Genomic DNA, 15,084 nt, shown 5'->3' on the forward strand with positions numbered 1-15,084 from the left:
TTACCGGCTGAGAAAATGATTACATTGATTACAGACTGATAAACTCACTACATTGATTACAGGCTGATAAAATGATTACATTGATTAAAAACAAACTTGCACCAACGCTTCACTACAGGCTAGCATTAGGTATCCTGCAGCATCATTCAGAAACTGTGTAGAGTGGAAAGGGTCTCTCTAATCTGGTGTATTATTGTTATTGTATAGGGAGGAGATTTTTAGGGTTAGGGTCTGCACGGGATGATATTTATTTATTTATATTTTCTTTTTTCTTTTTCTTTTATTTTTTACAGGATAATATATGTATACACAAGATAACAAGAGGTATAGGAATGTTTGGAAATACTGCTCTGTGATTGGTTGGTTTCTGTGATTTATAATTATTATAAACTGGAGCAGGCCGCAAACACAAAACTGCTGATACAGCAGCAGCTGCAGATCTGACAGGAAGAAAAATCTCTTCTGGTGCACCTTCCTCCATAGCCCTGTGCTGACTCACAGGCTACAAAATGTTCTTTATGTCAGAATTGACCTCCTCCAGTTTTGCTAGTTCTAATTCTTCAGTTTCCACCAGCTTGCGAATCTCTTGTGCTCTTTCAGTTGGACTCCCTTCTTGAAGTTTTTTGGCATTTATACCAATGAGCACGGCATCCCAAAGTACAAACACTCCAGAAGCAACACCTCCGACTACTCTGCCTGTGCTTTTGAGCGCCACAGCAGCAGCATCATCAAGCAGGCCTGCAGCAGCACGGCCAGCAGAAGCAGCAGCAGCCGCATCATCAATCAGGCTTGCAAGAACACGACCACCATTAACAACAGAAGCACCAACAGCAGCCCCAGCAACAGCCCCACCAGCAGCACCATTATCACTCGGGTTTGTGGTTACACCAGCAGCAGCATCAAGACTTACAGCAGCATCAATAACAGCATCTGCAGCAGCAACAACAGCATCATCAACCAGGCCTGCAGCAGCAGCAGCAGCACAAAGACATGTTTTAACAGTGCTTGTTAAATCAGCTTCCTCTATATTCCAATTACATTGTGGGAGTGCAATTTTGCACGATTTACAAAGTGCTATGATTTTAGTGTGAATTATTTCCAGTATTTCCGTTACTCTTTTATTAGCCTTGCCATCCTTTACATGCTTTCCTATTTGTGCGCCACCACTGGTGACTGCCCCAGCTACAGCAGTAACAGCCCCTGCAATGGACAGTCCAAGGGAGGCTCCAAAAGTAACAGGAGCCAAGCCTATCCCTACAATGTTCAGGACCCCACCAACTACACCAGCAGAGCTCCCTGTGGTCTTAGCAATGGTGCAGTCCCTGTCCACCTTGTCCAGTCCATCAGCAATCTCACTGAGTTCTGTGAGGAGTTTTTCAATCTCCTGCTTCTCCTTTTCGTACTCCTTGACAAACTTCCCAATGAGCTCGATTCTTCGTTGGGCCTCTTCATGCTTCATGCTGCAAAGACAGGTTCAGAATCATGTTACTTTACCGCAGTGCTGCTGAGACAAACATCCAGGGATTATTCAAACCAATATTTTATTGAAATGTATCTGAACACAGAAATCAAATGTTGGTATTTACTGAAGCATCCTAGAGCCAATGATAAAGAAAAAAAGAGCTCCTATGTAGGAACGTTTTTCATCTCCTATGTAGGACTTTTTATCTCTAGATAAAAAAGTCCTATGTAGATCCTTTTTTAATCTTCATTGGCACTAGGATGCTTCTATAGGCATTTGCCAGAAATGACTAAAATGAAAAAAAAAAAAAAAAATCAGTGGTGAATAGGATCTGCAGTTTTTATCCTGGCCACTAGAGGTCTTGGTCAGAGCTCTATATGGATTTAAAGAGGTCTTGGTCAGAGCTCTATATGGATTTAAAGAGTTCTTGGTCAGAGCTCTATATGGATTTAAAGACCCAGTTATATGGGATTTGATTTTTTCCAAAAACATGAAAAATAATATAAACAGGTCTCACTTGAACATATAATCACATTCATTTCACCAGATTTTGTTTATTCGCACTACAATTAATCAAATTATACCCAGAAATACTCAGAGGGCTATCCACATTTCCTGGTTTGGGGCTAGGACTACTGTGACATCATTCAGGGAGAAACCCATGGATTACTTGCATCTGTCAGTGTGGCTGACAGCAACATTTCCAGTGAGAGTAGCGTTATTTTATCAGTTTCTGACACATTTATGAATGTGAACGAAGTAGTAATGGTGGATCTGACAGAGGAAGAAAATGGGGATTGTCTCCCATATCAATTCAAGCCGTATGCCTCTGAATCTGAAGGGGCAAACTCAGAGAGAGACTCCCACACCACGGACTGAGTAGAGGGACAGCAGATGTCTGTGGAGAATCAGCATCTTGACAAAACAGAATGGTTAATAAAAACCCTTACGTTTTAACATTTATACATAAAATATTGCATAGAACCCAAAATTGTATAGTTATGTCCTTTGGTTCCTAAACTTTCTTAGCTCAAGCAGGCCCCTGGAAACAAATATGATTCCTGACTGAGGCCCCCACCCAATGGATCACTATTGTTAGTCTTTAAAACGCCTTTATCATCATCATCATTATTATTATTATTATTATTATTATTATTATTATTATTATTATTATTATTATTATTATTATTATTATTAAGTAATTTAGCTGCAGACATCTTGATCCAATGTGACTTAGCTACATGTTTTTTTTCCAAACAAACATAAAATCTACTACATACAGGACTACGTCACAACATTATGGTAACATCACTACCATAAATGTACTTAGCCACTGTGACAGACCCGGAGGCGATATGGTAAGTTTCAATGGTTTTTATTTAAATACACAACACAAAAATAAACAAACACACCACTCTCGACTTGCTCGACTAAAGACAGTACAATTTCCTCCCCTATATACAATGTGACGTGACTTAATCAATAAACATCCCCACATTCCAAACGTGAACAATCAACACCAACATTCACATGAGAAAACAACACAAACACACACGCACACAGTCACTCACCTCCCCCCATTGTGCGAAGCACTACATGGCCTCAAAGGCCACCTCCCCTCTTAAAAATCCAAAGTTTGGGTGAGTGGGCGGGAATGTAATTTGTTGGCTTCTCTGTCTGTGGCCGTGGAGGGGGTGAGGTTGCCGGCTCCTCCGGCAGCGGTGGTGGGGCTGGTGCTGACCACTAAGATGGAGGCTGTTGTTCCAGCTCTGCCGTGGTGCCTCACTCAGCTTCCGGGCAGCCCATTCCGCCTCCCCACAAGGGAAGGGACAGCTGGGGATTGAGTGCCCGAAGTCGGCACAAGCAATGCACTGCTTCCTGTGTTGCACTCACCAATTGGCTGAGTGAGGTGCATGCACTGATTGCAGGGAGGGGCTCGGCAGTATTCAGACAGTGCAGGCTTGTCATTCTGTCTCCCTATTGTGGACTAGACAGACAGAGATGTGCTGTTCTGTGTTTGGTTTGTCTCTACACTGTGCTTGAGTTCTACAGACTGAAGAAGGACCAGGCCGGACGCTGTTTAGCCTGGACTACCCTGCGGCCTTCTTGTTCTAAAGGACTTTGCTACTATAATCCTCGAGGAGGGAGCCCCGTTGTGAACGGTTGCATGGGAGCCAGCTGCTTGGAAGACCCGATGTCACTTCCGGGTTACATGAGGTTCACCCACGTGTTGTTTTGTTTTTTGTTTAATTGTTTTGCTTAACTATTTTCTTTTGTACTTTCAGAAATCACCCCATTTTTACTGTTAACTTTGTGCCAAGCACTCACTCTAGTAACAGGGTATGTAATCTATACTGTACGTGAAGTGGAATGTTATCATCACTCGGGAAAGAAAATCCACAAGTTGAACGATTATATATATATATATATATATATATATATATATATATATATATACATATATACATAATAGTTAAAAAAAGAAAAACATTCATATTATATATAGTTGTTTATTTTAATTGTAATTACAATTTACCCTGTTTTTGTTATGTTGCCTAATGGTATATAATTTAACCCTTGCGGTCCTATGTCGGACCAGGTCCGACATTGCAATTATTCCAATCCGGTCCAATGTCAGACCCTGTCCGACATCATCAAAAAAACGCAAAAAACGTGTTTCTAGTCGTTTGGGAGCGACAGGAGCCGAGAAAAGCCGAAAAAAGGACGTATCTCATGAATAGTCATACTTGCCCCTGGCATCAGATAATGGCGGCCATAAGGAAACAAGATGGCTGCTACTGCATCAGCGCACAGAGACTATCACAGACATTTGCAGAGCTTTTTTGAGATGTTATAGTAATAAAATAATGACTTGGATCGCATTATTGAGGCGTTTGGTGATGAAATGAGTGATCAAGAGATGATTGATCGGTATGTACGACTATTATTATTATTATTATTTGTTTCTTAGCATATGTGAAAGCTATAGCGAATGAAAGGGTGGGGCGGGGCTGGAGATGCCTAGTGAGTGCTTTGTTGTTATGCAGGGCCTTTTAAACCCGTTTGACTGTGGAAAAAAATACATTTAAACAGCGCGTCCAAAATTAACTGCGCGTGTGAAAATAAATTGGACCTGACACGCCTGACACGCACTTAATAAATGGACTGCAAAGGGTTAAGCACGAAACAAGCATTCAGGGACATTAGCAATATACACATGCAGGGTGGGAGTTTTTAAGATTTGTGTTAAACTTTTAAGCTTTACTTTTTATGATTTCACATGTAATTTTCTTTTGTTAAATCTTTTCGCATATTTGCTACAGACCCCCTGAAACTTCCCTGTAATTCAAAGTTTGGGAACCCCTGCTTTAGTTAATAATATTGATATATGAATTGCTATAATACCAACAATAATAAACCGAATGCTGCAAATTGCTGCTGACATTTATTTAACATATCTTTCTCTATATACGTATGTACAGTATAGTATATTACACTCCATCCCCTGCCAGCAGTGCACAGCAACCCCAGACAGGCACTCTGGTTGACAGCTGTGTTCTTCCCTACCTGACAGAGTGGTCTAGGACTGCAGTGCTATGGCAAGCTGAATTATCATTTAGAGATATCTCTAAATGCATTTGAAGACATCTGAAAATGATTTACAGAAATGTGTAAATGGAACTTAAATTAGATATCTAAAATGCATTTGGAGATATCTTTAATTCATTTACAGATATCTCTAAATAACTTTCTGTGAAAATGCACTACACAGTGCAAGAAAGGGGGCACTGTCACTTTAAGAAATGGTGGGTGGCATTAAACAGATACAATTCCCCGGGTGCTCAGGTTAGCGGAAGGGGTAGGGCAGCCTGGGGATAAATGGGAAGTGTGCACTCGAGTAGAGGAGAGTGTGGGGAAGGCGTTGAAGTTAGCACACAATCATTCATTTGGTGCTCATTTAGGGGGTGAGAAAACACTACAGAGGATATTAGAGGTTTTACTGGATAGGAGAAGACTGTCTAGTTTTTTTGTAAATCCTGTCCCGAGTGTCAGTTTACGAGCCCCCGACCCCACTTACCCATCATTGATGTCCCCTTTGAGAGGATCACCATGCATCTGGTGGGACCCTTAAACAAATCCACCAGAGGCCATGAGTACGTACTGGTGGTGGAAGCGGTGGAGGTGGTGGAGGCAGAGGCAGCTCCTGCTGCTTTGCTCCTGGAGGCCTAGGTTCTGGACCTATGGACTCCCCCCTTCTGGGCACTGGATGCACGGGCTCCCCCCTTCTGGGCGCTGGATGCACGGGCTCCCCCCTTCTGGGCGCTGGATGCACAGGCTCCCCCCTTCTGGGCGCTGGATGCATGGGCTCCCCGCTTCTGGGCGCTGGATGCACGGGCTCCCCCTCTTCGTATTGCTCCCCCAATGTGTGCCCATATGCCCCACAGCCAGGGCATAACTCCTCCACAAGGTTTATAACACAAACCTCCCAGCCATCATCCCCGACATCCTCCTGCTGTTGCTGCAGTTGCTGTTGCTGCTGCAGCTTACCTCTCCCCCTTCTGGGCTGTGGACGCACTGACTCCCCCCTCTTGGGATGTGGACATTCGGGCTCCTCCCACTCAGGCGCAGGAGCCTGCTTCTTTGCCTTCTTGGCACCACCACTCCTTCCCTTCTTCGGGACCAGCAGTTCCACCTCCTGCCATGGAGGGGGTTGGTTGGGTGTTTTGTACCCAACCTTGCCGATGGCAAAGCACCACTCCTCCCCTTTGAGGCAGGTGAGGCAGGTGAGGCAGGTTTCCTGCGGCGATGTTATGGCCTTCAGGTGGATCCACTCCTCCGCAGTCTCCACCTCACCTCGATCAAAGGCCTGCTCAAAGAGGGGGTCTTCATATGGGCACACCTCAGGGAGGTGCCCATACTCCAGGCAGGCGAGGCACCATGTAGCCCCTCCTTCCTTCATCTACCTCTGAGGCTCATGCCACCTCTCCATGTAGGCATCCACTTTATCCATTTTTTTCTCCAAACACAAAAAAACCACCATTCGAAAAAAAAAACAAAAAAAAAAATGGGCTGATGTCTTAAAAGAGGTAGAAAACATGTTAAAGTTAGATGTTAGTGAAGAATCCTCTAGTCCTTGGAACAGCCCCATCGTCATGGTAGCCAAGCCCAACGGAACATGGCGATTTTGCAATGACTTCCGGCAGCTAAATAATGCCTAGAAATCTGACTCCTACCCGATGCCACGGGTGGATGAGTTGATTTAGGAACTGCTAAATACCTCACCATGTTCGATTTAACCGAAGGGTTCTGGCAAATACCATTGACCCTCGATTCCAAGGAGAAAACAGCGTTTTCGACTCCTCGGGGCATATAGCAGTATAAGGTCATGCCCTTTGGGTTACATGGGGCCCCTGCGACATTCCAATGCATCATGGATAAAGTGTTGAGAACCCATGCCAGTTATGCGTCAGCCTATATTGATGACAATAATTTTTTAGAAGGGTGGGCGAACCACTTAGAAAAAGTAGGGACAGAGCCGTTTTGCAGAGCCTTAGAGAGGCGTCCCTCACTGCCAACCCTGAAAATGTGCTTTGTAGGGATCCAGTGTTGAGAGTGCTGGAATTCACAAGACACTTGTTCAGACGGATGCCTCAGAGGTCGGAGTCGGCACAGTGCTGTCTCAAATAATTGATGGGGAGGAACACCCCATCATTTATTTGAGTAGGAAATTACTACCAAGGGAAACGAGGTATGCGGTAGCAGAGAAAGAGTTTCTGGCAGTTAAGTAGGCCACAGAAGCCCTAAAATACTACCTGCTAGGAAGGGAGTTAACGTTAGTTACAGATCATTCTCCAATAAAATGGATGAAAGAGAACAAAGAAAAGAATGACAAAGTAACTAGGTGGTTCCGAGCTCTGTTTCCTGGACCCTCGGTGGGGTGGGGCGTGTGTTGTGGAGCGCTGTACTCTACCTGTAATCCCCCGCCGTCTCCAGTAGAGGGAGACAACGGACCAGGACTGGGAAATACTTAAATGTTGCACCTACCATCTCAAGCAGGGGGAGACAACGGACCTTGGGATTGTTATCTGTTACACCTGCAGTCTCCAGCAGAGTGAGACATTGTACCAGGTGCTTACCAGTGTGGGAAACACCTGAGGAACAAAGCAACTGTTTAAATCCAGAAGCAAACTAAGACACACATGAACTGTGTTAATGAACTGTGAGTCAACTTACCTGTGGGACACTCTCTTGGAGAGATATTTGTTTTGTTATTGGTTTCTTTATAGTTTTCCCAGTCTAGAGAGGGACAAAAAGTGAGTTGGGTAATGCCCGTTGAGGGTTAGGTATTATTTTGTTTAATTGGTTATTTACACTACTTGTGTAATGAAAGTCAATGTTTTTTCAGATGAAAAAAAGACATCTTACCATTACACAAGGAATAACTGTACCCGGGTCACGTCTGTCCAGTGAAGTCAAGATCCACACACAAACAGGGCTTTTAGCTCACAACAGGTATACTTCCAGTTTGAAATACACCATTTTCCTCAGGTTGTTTGAATTTGTTTCTCACATATAAGCTGCATACTTAGATTTTGTCATTTATTAACCTGCTTGGAACAACCGGCTACAATACAAATATGAGGCATTCTAAGATTAAACAGCGGCCTGTCTCGGTCAAAATATATTTCTCTGTACGTATACCTTATCTCTGTACGTATCTTCCAGCGGCTTCAAAACCGAGAAGGGAAGTTGCACCTGCCACATTAAAATGTGCATTTTATTTAAAAAAAAGAAAACTAGATCATTGCCAACTATTTTAAATCTCGTTTGGGAATACTTGTTAGTCATACATTATGTTTTTTAAAAGTGGTTCGGACCATGTCAGTGGGTCTTTAATATATAGCAGGAGTGTATCAAGGTGAATATGTAAGAGCTCAAGGAAGAGCTGTGCGTTTCTCTGTGATGATGATGTCATTCATGGGGTTTCCATGCAAGTCTTTTTTTTTTAACTCGATACATTTACACGAGAAAAATGTCTCGTGTAAAATGCTTTTTTGGGTTTCCATTCGCTCAGTTTATTTCACTCGAGTAAACCGGGCTTTTCACCCGATGTCATGCAAATGAATGGGAAAGTTGGGGGTTGATATGTAAAGTACTTGTGCTGTTTTTGAAGATTACTAGTGAAATTGTGTGAAAAATGCACAGAGAACTGGTACACAAGTGAATCTAAGCAGCTGTAACAAAGCAAAATACCTCCTGCCTGGTTGGTTAATAATACTGCTCTTGCCCAAATTATGTTTCAAATGTCATTAGTGGGGTGTCATGTCGTTAGTAGTGAATACTGTTTCAAATAAACTCTGAGGTATAAAATGAAACCTACCAACAGGTATTGCAGATCACCATGGCTGAAAACCGGCAGAGACTTCAAATACAGTGTATATATATATAACTTTCATTCAGGCAATACAGCTTATAGGGGATCAGGTGATGCTGCGTATACTACTCTGGCTTAGAAACCCTACCCGTCCGGACGGCTGTCAGCTGCTGAGGAAGCATTCAACACCACGCTTGGGCAAATATGGGTAGTGGGCACTTGAAAGGGAGGTGGTGGATACTGATGAAACGGACTGAACTGCAGCATTAATTTGTTCCCAAAATTGCCGCTGCCTGCTGTATCCTGCACAAACTCTTGTCAACAACAAAATGAGGTGTTCATGAATCAGTGGCTGCCTGTGAGACAGAAGGGGAAGGTTACAGTCTCACGAGAGAAAAAGCGGCACTGCCTTTCACAACAAGCCCAAAACAAGCACAGCCCATGTTAGAGTATTGGTGTTTATGCAAATTACAACCCGCGACTCTAAAAAAAAAAGAAGCCCAATTCCGCTTATTATAAGCAGACTTGGCAACTGTGAAGGTTACCTCAACCACCAATTTCAATTGGTCAGGAGCGATCTGAGGCGGCTCGTGCTGTCAGAGATTCTCTCATTTCTTTTAAATTGTGCTGGATTTGCTGTTGTGTTAAATATTAATGATGCAAACAAATAAAACACAATCAATACGTTCATTTTCAATTTTATATGTTCAGTTCTGATACCGCATCAACAACGTGTTGGTTGTTTGTTGCGCTGTTTTGGGCGATCGTGCTGTCTCATGACATCCAGTTCACAAACTACATTTACTAACGTGGAGGGAAGACACGCGTTGTCTTTGGACATAGCTGGGATCAAAAACAGGACGGGAATTAATTCAGTTACATTTAAGCAGCTGACTTGCTCTTCGTGTTTAACTTTAGCGTAGTTTTTAATACTATAACAAGGGCATAACACAGTTCATGGTAAGTGGTTTATACAGATCTGTAAACCCACAAGAGATATACAACATGACAGACCAGACACAGCAAAAAACAATTTAAAAAAAGCTGTCCGCATTATCCTTAAGGTGAACTACACCACTGCGAACCATAAAATCACCCATCAGCCACAACTTTCCACAGTAACAACTGACCTGCTCCTTTGCAATATTTATAGTTAAGGATAAACATGCTCTCTAACATTTTTATGTGAAATGTGGGTTTCCATGCGAAACTGGGTGTGGTTTTCCCGTGTGTTTCGGCATTTACACGAGTAAATGAGATTTACCCTATCCCTCTCTTTGGACGTTTTTTTGGCGTACAAACCTGAATTACACAAGTAATTCTCCCAAATGTGCACGCGCATCACCATTTCACGTGTAAACTGACCAGCATGGAAACCCCATGATTGATGACACCGTGTAACAATTTTTTTTTTTTTGGTTCCTGGGTAGTAAGTATTATTTCCTAATTGCTTATGCCTCAAAAGTATAGAAAATGGCTATTATTCCCCACAAACTTTGCTTTTGTGACCAGAACAGTGATATTTTGAAAATGTACCTATTTTTCAGAACATTCCAGATAGATTCAGTGCTGAGTAAACTTGGAGTAACTTCTAGAACTTTCTAGAACTTTCCAGTAATATAAATAGTAGTATAAATACAGGGGCCTTAAGCCCACCAGTTCAGTTTAGTTCCAGCTGCCTAAGTGGATACATATCTGCATTTTTCTGAGATGGCATCAAGGTCATAGGAGACTTCAAAATGGTGGCATTCCTGATGGGTTTCCAAGGCGGTTTTACCAAGTTTCCCTGCTATCTTTGCCTTTGGGACAGCACGGACACCAAGGCGCACTACCACAGGCGGGACTGGCCACAGTGGACCGAGTTCTCTGTGGGGAAGAACAACGTCAAGTGGGAGCCACTGGTGGACCCCCGGAAGGTGCTGATGCCACCACTGCACATCAAATTGGGTCTTATGAAACAATGTGTCAGAGCTCTAGATAAGGAGTCGGCAGCCTTCAAGTACCTTCAAGACTTCTTCCCTAAGCTGTCTGAGGCAAAGGTCAAAGCCGGTGTCTTTGTCGGACCACAGATAAAGAAGATCCTGGAGTGCAATGAATTCCCCAAGAAGCTCACTAGTAAGGAGAAAGTGGCTTGGAACAGCTTTGTCGCAGTGGTTCGGGGCTTCCTGGGCAATCACAAGGCCGAAAACTATGTGGAGCTGGTTGAGACTCTGGTGAAGAATTATGGCACAATGGGCTGTAGGATGTCCCTCAAAGTCCATATCCTTGATGCTCATCTTGATAAATTCAAGGAGAACATGGGAGTGTACTCGGAGGAGCAAGGCGAGCGCTTCCACCAGGATATACTGGACTTTGAACGCCGCTACCAAGGACAGTATAACGAGAACATGATGGGAGACTACATTTGTGGGCTGATTCGTGAAAGTGATTTATAGTATAATCGTAAATCTCGAAAAACTACTCACTTCTAAATCTTTTGTAGTCATTTTTGTATTACTTTAGTATAAATACATGTTAATTTGGATTCATATGTTGTTTTTTTCTGTCTTTATGTGAACAAAAAGACACAAATTCGCCCGTTTTCTCATTGGAAATAGGTAAATTTCAAAATATCACTGTCCTGGTCACAAAAGCAAAGTTTGTGGGGAATAATAGCCATTTTCTATACTTTTGAGGCATAAGCAATTAGGAAATAACACTTACTACCCAGGAACTAAAATTGTGTATGATTGCACTGTGGTGAATTGGAGCTGCAGTTTATATCCTGGCCACTAGAGCTCCCTGTGAGAGATGTATATAGGTTTAATATATAGCAGAGTTGAATATATGTGATGATGATGATGATGTCATACATTGCACATTAATTACTGTAAAACAGGATTTTTTGATGGCCTTCAAGGCACATTTATGCGGCAACAAATTTTGTGTTTTTTCTTTTAATGTACGTTGGCACCGCGTGTATTTTTTAAATATTATATTTCACATTGGCAAATTCATTTTGCAGATTTTTGATAGATGCAAAATTTGTAAAACAAATTGCTTGTGAAATGTTCTTGTTTTCCAGTATACCAGGATTGTATCAGAGTTGAATATGTTTACATTTTAAAAAGCTGAAATGAAAAGTTATTTCGGTGTTTGTGTGAATGATTTTGCTCAAATTGTGAAATGTAAAATATTATTATTATTATTATTATTATTATTATTATTATTATTATTATTATTATTATTATTATTATTATTATTATTTCTTACCTTTGTAAGCACATCCACCGTGTCAATGTATTAGAGAGCATTGGGGGGGCACAGGTTTTGTATTTATGTGGGGAAATCATTACAGATAAACTTCAGTTTTCATATGATTGTTCAGCTCACAAAAAGTAATTCTTATTTTAGGATATTATGTCTATAACTTGCCTGGAGAACCCTAGCTGCCCGAATCACGTGACAGTGTGAACTGGTCAGGAGGGAGGTGGAGAAAATGAATGGCAATTTACATTTTCTCTTCTGGAAATCTAACCTGTCAGTATTTAAATAAAAAACAAACCTCTTCAGTTCCTCCCCCATCTTCCTTATCCGTTTCTCCTTCAGCTGCCTCAGTTTCTCCTCCATCTTCCTCCATATCGTCTCTATCTCACTCAGTGTGACCTCCGCCTCCAGTGTCTTCTTGAGCTCACATTGTTTCTTCTCAATCTCTCTCCTCTGCCTCATCCTACGCATCCACCCCATCTTTCTCAGATTCTCCTCCATCTCTCTCCTCAGTGTCTTCTCTATCACTCTGAGCCACCTCTCCTTCGCCCATTCCATCCGTCTCTCCTCCATCGTTCTCATTTTCACCCCCATCTCTCTCTGTTTCTCCTGCATCTCCCCCCATTCCTCCTCCTGCTCATCCACTCTGTTGAGAGAATCACACACACATCAATAATCCTCATCATTAATAATCATGTTGCTGTTCATTAAAAACACAACCTCCCCTGACAAGGTGAACCCCCCTCCTCCACTTCCTGTGAGTCTGATTGAAGAGGTTCTGCTGCTAAACCTGCACTTGAGTCTCATGATCAGGAGTGTTTCATGGGCAGCAGTGTAGAGTAGTGGTTAGGGCTCTGGACTCTTGATCGGTGGGTTGTGGGTTCAATCCCAGGTTGGGGACACTGCTTCTGTACCGTTGAGCAAGGTACTTTACCTAGGTTGTTCCAGTAAAAATTCAACTGTATAAATGGGTAATTGTATGTAAAATTAATGTGTAAAAAATAATGTGATACCTTGTAACAAGTGTAAGTTGCCCTGGATAAGGGTGTCTGCTAAGAAATAAATAATAATAAACTGGAGCAGGTGTGAAATTCTCAACAAAAAAGTGCAGGTACTCATATTCACAGCTGGTGTAAACATTTTAAAAAGTGAGACCATTTGAGTGCCAAAGAGTAAATACTTTTAAAATGCATACATATCGGTACATGACACATTTATAAATACAAAATAAGCCTTAAAAAATAACTGCTCAATTATAACCGATTTACCATAAACAAAGAAGCTGAACATACTGAAAGCGTTGCATCCTCTGCATGTATCACACAGACATGTACTGTAATATAACACTTAAATTAAACCTTAAATGACAAGCATTAATAGATATTACACTCTGCAGTGACTGCTGTAGAGAGGGAGTTTTGTTTCAAGATATCCTAAAAAAGGGATGATGTTATAAAAAATGGTATAAAAAACAACTGTGCTATGAAAAAAATATATACAAAAAGGTCTAGTCAAACAATGCACAATATGGACTAAAATACCCCTCAAATGTATTATGTACAGGCACTACTATGACTAATGATGTACTTGACTTGGCCATTTTAATCTGCATAGTATTCTCTGAAATCATCCCCATAATTTCCAGACCCTGGGTACTCACCTACAACAGGACCTGGCCATGCTACAATAATAGCCTTGGATTCTTATCCCCATTTCTTTTATTTAATTTGTTCTTATTACTTGTCTTACAATAATATGTTTTGCGTGCTTCTCTGTTGTGTTTCTCTGTAGATTAATTACCATGATCTATTCCAGAAAAAAAAGATTTTCAGGCAAAAACAGTATAAAAGTAGACTTTTATTTTATTTTATCCCTGGTTTCTGCTCAAGAAACAAAGTGGCAAAAACATGTTTTCATAAAGTAACATTTAACTTAAATAAACTCTTAAAAATGCTTTAGCTGTTCAAAGAAAAACACCTCAACGTTTTGGTTTTCATTTATTACAGTCCTCAACATAACAAAAAATACTAGGATCACAACAAAACAAAACGTTGATCACTGTGCTTAACGTGTACCTTGCAAGCTGGGCAAGTGTTTGAAAACCGTGAAGCACACCTCCATCTGTATCCCGATTCTGACTCGCTTACCAAATATGAAGCTGCACTGCTAATGTCTTCTCTAGTTGATCAAGGAATGAGCACTGACACAAAGCGAAATGGGTGGGGATTTGTGACTCATGCAAAATGAAATCTGATCAGAATGAAAGCTCGGCCAATGAACATGCAGTGATTATACAGATGTTAATGTTGGCCAATAGCAGCTAAGAGAAACTTAAGCAGTATGTGGAAACAGAATGCAAGCAGCATGAACTGTGCTGAATGAAAGTGAGTATGAGAAACATTGCACTACTGGACTGCATGATGCAATGCATCCGTGTTGGATGAAAAGCAGATTAAATGAATCCAGGTACCCAATACCGCCATCAAAATAAGTCCTGGTACCGAGTACTGGCAGAATTTCAGCCCTGAACTTGGAGCATTCAGAGAAATCAGAGATGGGTTTACCTGGCAGAGTTTCTAGACATGTCCGCTGGTTCAACGTCTTTACTGTTCCTTTTTTTTCCTTGGATTCCTGTCCACGTATTTTGTAGATTATCTGTTTCTCAGTTATCTGGATTTCTCCTGTGGAACACAATTTCAATCAGTCCATTATCAAAGAGCACAGAGCTTCACATTTCACTTTCTTTCTGTTTTTCATACCGCCCCTCTCATTTTCATGATGTCTTCAATCATTCAGACCATTAAGAGTTAAGAGGGGGGAAAAAAGTTTTAAAAAATTGCTACCAAACGAGTTCCATTCTTATTTACTGTATATACTAATCTATAACAAAAACAATGTAAATACTGTATAACAATGTAACACTTGTCAATGCAAAAAACAAGTTAGAAAAACGCAACTGCCGTTAAAGGGGTGATATCAAACACAAAAGCCCAAGTTAGGA

The 15,084-nt window shown here is 41.5% G+C and overlaps 1 protein-coding gene across 1 annotated transcript; it reads right to left on the reverse strand.

Annotated features, from left to right (window-relative positions):
• Positions 1-502: 502 nt before the first annotated feature.
• LOC117401655 (uncharacterized) lies at positions 503-14,758 on the reverse strand. Its single transcript, XM_059017116.1, has 2 exons — positions 14,648-14,758; positions 503-1,460 (listed from the first exon to the last, which is right to left on the reverse strand). Exons 1-2 carry the CDS (start codon positions 14,665-14,667, stop codon positions 503-505), a joined length of 978 nt encoding a protein of 325 aa, XP_058873099.1. The 5' UTR covers positions 14,668-14,758.
• Positions 14,759-15,084: the final 326 nt, after the last annotated feature.

This window comes from Acipenser ruthenus, chromosome 55 (assembly GCF_902713425.1).
Source record: "Acipenser ruthenus chromosome 55, fAciRut3.2 maternal haplotype, whole genome shotgun sequence".
Classification (NCBI taxonomy): domain Eukaryota; kingdom Metazoa; phylum Chordata; class Actinopteri; order Acipenseriformes; family Acipenseridae; genus Acipenser; species Acipenser ruthenus.